The sequence below is a fragment of the Argiope bruennichi genome, chromosome 4, assembly GCF_947563725.1.
Source record: "Argiope bruennichi chromosome 4, qqArgBrue1.1, whole genome shotgun sequence".
Taxonomy (NCBI): Eukaryota; Metazoa; Arthropoda; class Arachnida; order Araneae; family Araneidae; genus Argiope; species Argiope bruennichi.
The window spans coordinates 78,155,462-78,161,960 of record NC_079154.1 but is presented as its reverse complement, the minus strand read 5'-3'; the positions used below and the strand labels follow the sequence as shown (position 1 = coordinate 78,161,960).

Below are 6,499 nucleotides of genomic sequence, written 5' to 3'. Positions count from 1 at the left end.
ATGACGGAAGTTCTCCAACCCAAGTAATTAAGAAAACCACTCCCATTTTTTCCTCAACACGTAAACAGGATGTCAACCGCTCTGTTTCCCCGTACGAACGCAACCTCTAATTTTTCAAAGTTCAAAGACTGCCTTTTTCCTATCTTCTCGTCAAGAATCCTCATCACACCAGTGATGCAACTCTTCTGCGCATGCCCCTTTGAGTTCATCCCCCCTGCTACACACGAAAGACATTAAACCGCACCTTGGTCCGTCGGTTTGTTTGATGCAAACGTCTATCATTCATCTCCTAGTTTCCCATTGGTCAGGAGCAACCTTCACTGGGTGGAGCTCAGTGCCTGATGGGTTGGTATGAGAGGAAGGGGCGGGATCCAAACCGTCAAACCCCAGTTAGCCTCTTTGAGTGACTGAGTGATTATGTGACTAACCAGGATAACAGCTTTCTTCCCCCTGGTTTGAGAAGACTGGTTCTCTCACTCAAAGTCCTTACTTGGCCGTTCGCCGAGTCAGCAGCGGCGTTTAAACGCCATATTTCATCAGCTTGCCGTAAATGTGTGACGTATCACAACGAGTTTTTGAAAGAGTGCCATTCAGGAACGTGTATCTAAGAAAGCAGTGACTGTTTATATACTGATTTGCCTTCCGGCGCTATTGTCAAGATGATCGCACTGATTCCTCTTACCTGCTCGTCAGTTTTCAGTCAACATAGAAGTTTGATGGAGCAATTATACTCAGATTTGTGATACCAGTGTCCAGTAGCATTTAAAATTTTTATTATTCGCCTAGAATCTCCTATAAAAACTAAATATCAGAAAAGACTTCATTCCATAGATTTCCCCCCCCCCCAAAGAATTGTGCAAAATAAAATTCTGGAGACAATTCATTGCAGGTATAGTGTGCAATGTGATGACAGATCGCCATAGGTCGTAGCGAAAATCAAAAATTGAAGACAGTCGAAACTAAAAAGCAATGTTGATATACTAATTACTGCAATAAATTTATGTAAAAAAGTATTTTCAACGAAAGGCGTTGGTGATTCGCCTTTAAATGCCTAATTAACACCTAAGTCTACAGGACTGATTCTACTCTAGTAGTACCAGAGTTCCTAATTTTGAACTATGTCCACTCACACAGACTCCGAATCGCAGTCTTCTGAAAAACTGACCTCACCCATGCCGGCCGGCTCGGATGATAAGGAGGACGGAAATGAAGAGGTGGACATTGATGTGACCAGTGTCCCCTCCGAAAATGACCCCCTCGTGTCCTCCGATGTCGAAGCGGGGTCCGAAGAGGATGAATACTTTAAACCCATCAAAAAACTGTGCATGGCCCCATCCCGGCCAAGTGCTCCACCTGTTCCCGTGGCAGCCCCTAGCAGCAAACCCCTCAGCTCTTTCTTCATCAAGGACATTCTTAGCCACAAACCTGCGTCCATCCAGCGGACCCTGTCCACAGATGTCCGGGGGATCGTCCGACCGTGGGATCTGGACAGTTCCGCGGGGTCTAGGCGAAGGCCCCGCTCGGCAGACGATGACTCTCGGTCGGAGAGATCTGAGAGCGATTCGCCGGAAAGCCCTGCTGTGGCTAACCCTAACGCGTCGCCGCTGGATGCGCTGTTCGAAATGACCAGCAAGGCTTTCGAAGGACTCGAAGCGAACGAAAAAGCTGCAGGTAAGACCAATTTTTTTTCTTGTTCTATCCGCGAATGCAGCTGTAGTAGCTCTATACTGCTCAAGTTCGTGTTTAAAACTCAATAGAAGCAAATGAACTATCTACAAGCTACTGTTATGTTAAAAAACAAATGAACTATAATTTCTTCCATGTCCACTGTTTATAAAAGAAGTTTTGTTATTTTAAATATACGCATTATTGTTTCGATATATCGTGCTTAAAGGAGGTTATTTAAAACAACAAAAGCACTTCCTTATTTTGAAAATGTTTAAAAATGCTATTTATATAGTAAGCATAAACAAATGAAAGTAAACACATAAAAAATAATTGAAAAACAGATAAAATAACTTGCAAAATAAAAATTAGTGAATACGCAGATGCAATATTTTATTTTTTTTCTTCTGTAAGTTATTAATTTAAGAAATAATTGTACTACTTGATTAAGAAATAACGATTTTATACTAATGATTGAAAAGCTGCATTCACCTAGATTTAAAAAATAACAATTTTAGTAGTCTAATCACAATTCTCTCTTCTAATTCTCGCACAATTAATATTAACCTCAACTACTGAAAAGTCACATCTAGAAATAAAAATTGGTTGTGTCATTGTCATATAACTTATTGCTGTCGATATAGAATCTTTGTTTTAAAATTCGAGAAAAGAGTAACCCACTTTAAGAATCTGTTTTCTCATATTTCGTTAATGATAAAATCTATAATTATTAGCATATAGATGTCTAGGATAATCTTTACATCCCAATTATACTATTTGATCCCTAGGTGATAAACTGTTCGCCAGTGTAATCTACATTTTTACAAAGAGTTTGTTACACGATTGATCTCGTTTTCTGTTTGTTTACAATTGTATTATCCGATTATCTAGATTCCGATGAGTTATATCTAGTTAAAAGAATTATAAGATGATTTATTTGTTACTGCATATTCTCTACTCATACTCTTTTTATCCTTTTTTGTTTACTTTTTTGCGAAACATTCAGATTCCTTTATTGTTTGTTTATAAACGCGGCTGGCGGTGTGTTTATAAGCATACATGAAATTTTTCGATGCAGCATTTGAGATAAAATTATTTCGCAGTGTTGGTTGATTGTCTTCAAGGTTGAAAAAAAATCGATGTTGATTGAGATATCTAAAACATAGAATATTAAGTAATATCTATTTCATTCACCATATAATTCTTTCCTGACAATATACTGTCAGTAAATATTGTTTCGCGATAAAAACAATAAATTTGAAATTGATAGTATTTCTGTTATTTTATTCCTTTCTTAATTTATATATTGAAAGAAAATATAATCATAATTGATCGATTTATGTAACAAAAAGATTTGAATAACAAATAGAATTTGTGTGTGTGTGTGTGTGTGTGTGTGTGTGTGTGTGTGTGTAACTGAATTGTGCACAACTGCAAAGGAGACTATTCAGATAGTTGCAAAAGTTTTAACACGTATTGAATATTTAGAGATTTTAATTCCTGCAACTGAAAATTTCTTAATAGAAAACTGCTGATAAGCAATATTTTTATTTTTTTCATGTGTACAGATAAAAAAATTCTCTTTCTTCCCTCATTTTGGACAAACTACAACTGTCTTATAATTATTTATTAATTTACATAAACTATGAGGTTCAAGACCTTGAAACTTTCAGTGTCCTTAAAATCCTGAAACATACCAAAATTATGGTTTTTCTTTGATATCAATCAGCCGATTCAAATATTACGGAAAGAAAATTTTATACATTGAGGTTAAAATGTTTTGTTCAAATTTGAAGGGAAAATTTTCAAGCTTCTAAAAAATGGCTAACTTTCTTTAAAACTTTAAAGGAAATTTTTTCGAATACAAAATTTGTCAAGATTAACTTAGGGTACAGAAATGTAATTTTATTCAAGGATTCCACAATTAATCTTAAAATAATCTGGTTATATATTGGTTTTTATTGGCATTATTACAAAACGCTTATTGTAATATTGAGTATTATTTTCTGAAAATAACTAATTAATCGATAAGGGCCTTTTATTCTCTTTCTAAACATATCAAACAGTATTTATATACTGAACAAATAAACGATCTTTTAAATTAAGTAATTGAAATATTCAGTAATAAATATAGCGAAAAGGAAATCCAGTCTTTAAAAGAAGTTAATAATTCCTTATTATATTTTGAAAGGAAGTACTGAAATAAAACAAACTCTGAAAACTATTATTAAACTATTATTTGCTTTCTACATTTACTGTCTCCAATTACATTTATCTTCCTGTAGTATCGTCAAAAATTTTCTTCAAAGAGTGGAAGATGAAAAATTTCCAGAAAAATTTGAACTTGTATTTGTTAAGGCTCTGCTTAATGAACTTTTGAAGGGGAGAAAAGCTACATTAAAACCATGTATCATATAATTAACAACATGATTTATTTTCATTTCATAATAAATATAAATATAACATACAAAATAAGTTAGGTATTTAAACTTTTCGACAGCAGAATCACAAATTAGAATAATTTAACTAAGTTCAGAAGCTTTATTTCCTTAACAAATATTCGCATGGTATAAGCCGGGGAGGTTTTACTTATAAAATCTCATTAAACTATTTTCTCAGTTTATAATGTAATGCCTCATTTAAGTGACCCTTGTATGAGTTATAATATTATTGATAACAAAAGTTACTATTTTAAATGATAAAATAAAATGATTTTTTTCATTTGTAATTTTTATAGAATTGGATTTCTATGTGTTATAAATTGACAATGAATGTTCAGATTACTAAAATTTTGAGCTTATTCAAGATTCTGCTCTTGAGATGGAAATGGAAACTTTTAAATTTACTGATTTGAAAAGTTTCTTATATTTATTAAAAAATGTAGAGCTAAATTATTTTATTTTATTTCATTTTCTAAAAGAGGATTTCTCTGAATCAATTAAAATCCTCGAGAATTCATTGTGCTAAACATATTTTTTTTTTCTTCTAAGAAAAGTAACATATAAAATAATTCCTCAAGTTTCATTCTTTTGAATTATGAAGTGACAAAAATGTTCAGAATACTAAAGTTTAAAGCTTGTTTAAGTTCCCATGCCTAAAATTGAAACGAAATGTTTAATAAGGTCCTCTATTATTAAGGAGTACGTTTCGTAATATTATTTCATTATTATTATTTTATCTCAGCATTTCCAGTGTTTCAGCATATTCAGTGTTATCTCAGCATATTCAGTGTTACCAAGTTTCTGAACTCGTGAATTATCTTGAAATTTCAATTCATTAATTTCAAAGAGATGTCAAGAATTAAATAAAGAAAAGTAACATACATTTTGGAATCATGTTCAAAAATAAGACTGATAAGATCTAAAATCTTGGTTGCATTTGCCAAAGATCTAAATTCACTCTATCATTCATTTTAGAGACAGTTTTATCAAAAAGAAAAATGCTCACTTAAGTTTAATTTATTATAATGCACATTTTGTAATATCACTAAGTTATTTCTTGAGGAGTATTAAATTTCTAAACTGACAGTCAGACTGCCGAACATAGTTTTCTAGATTAAGAAATGAAAAAAGCCACGCACTTTTGTAGAGCATTTTCTGTATTTTTAAATCTCTAATGATACATTTTCTTGAAATCTAATTTTGGAACTTCTTATCAGAGCGTAAGATCTGCAACTATACTTTTTTTAAAAGTGCTAAGAAGGAAATATTGTATATAATAATTAGTTCAAAACATAATTTTACTTTGTGAAACTGTGAATTTGATATCTACGAGCTTCTCCTTTACAAAGGCAAAGCAAAGCCGCAGTATTTTTTAAAAAATAAAACTTTAGGTTTGTATTTGGAATGATTAAAATAAATATGTCAAAAAAACGTATAAAAATAAACAAATATACATATATTTGTGTGGAGATATGCATTGAATTACGAGAAATAATTTCACTAAGATGAACTGAAAATTCCTACATAAATGCAAAGTTTTGTTTAAATTTATTATCATATGCAATTATTTCAGCAAGATTTTAAATTCATTCGTGATTTGTTAAGCATGAATATTCTTTCATAATTTTTCTTTTTTTTTTATGTCTGAACAATATCTTTATAAAAATTATAATAATAACATATTGCACTTTATTAGAAAAATTAATCTTTGATTTTAAAAAATCACATGAAATCCATAATTTTTTTTATGAAGAATGCTAATAATTTTGTACGAAATGAAAGGTAATTTCAAAAACTTATCTTAATATTATCTCTATTGTTCTTTTCTGGTAACTGAATTTTTTTAGTTTATGAACTACATTTATAATTTTTTCAAAGGTTGATGAAAATATTAAGAATATATTTTTAATTAAGATTAATAAATGCCCATAAAGTGAATTCTGAATTTTACATTTTAACTGAGTTTTTTAAAAAATAAAGTAGTTAATTTAGATACGTTCTTTTCGTTTTTTCAAAACTGATAACACTGTAGGTACTACTGTAACTATAAAAACGAAATTCTAGTTTTAACAAGTATTTATGCTTGTAGCAAGAATTTCTTTGACATACTTTCTTTATTGCTTCATAAAAAATTTAAAACCTATGAATTGTTTACAAAAAATTTGAAGTATAAAGTAATAAATCCAATAAAAAGTAATTTATTATTTCTTTTATAAACTAATCAGTTAAAAATTCTTTTAAAACGTGCGAGAGAATATTTAAATGTTTTTCTTTCATTCTTTTTCGAATTTAATCATGTTATAGGAAAGAAATTATAAATGATTTCGTGGCAATGAATTTTAAGACTTCCCTGCTTCTATTCTGAAGTTACTATTCCCTCAATATTGTAAATT

At 30.8% G+C, this 6,499-nt stretch overlaps 1 protein-coding gene across 1 annotated transcript in view; it reads left to right on the top strand.

Moving 5' to 3' along the window:
* Nucleotides 1–418: 418 nt before the first annotated feature.
* LOC129966930 (transcription factor LBX2-like) overlaps nt 419–6,499 on the top strand; it is a 109,377-nt gene continuing 103,296 nt past the window's right edge. Inside the window, exon 1 of the mRNA XM_056081545.1 lies at nt 419–1,671. Within this exon, the coding sequence (XP_055937520.1) occupies nt 1,119–1,671 (553 nt within the window). The 5' untranslated portion in view covers nt 419–1,118. The remainder of the gene's footprint in view (nt 1,672–6,499) is intronic.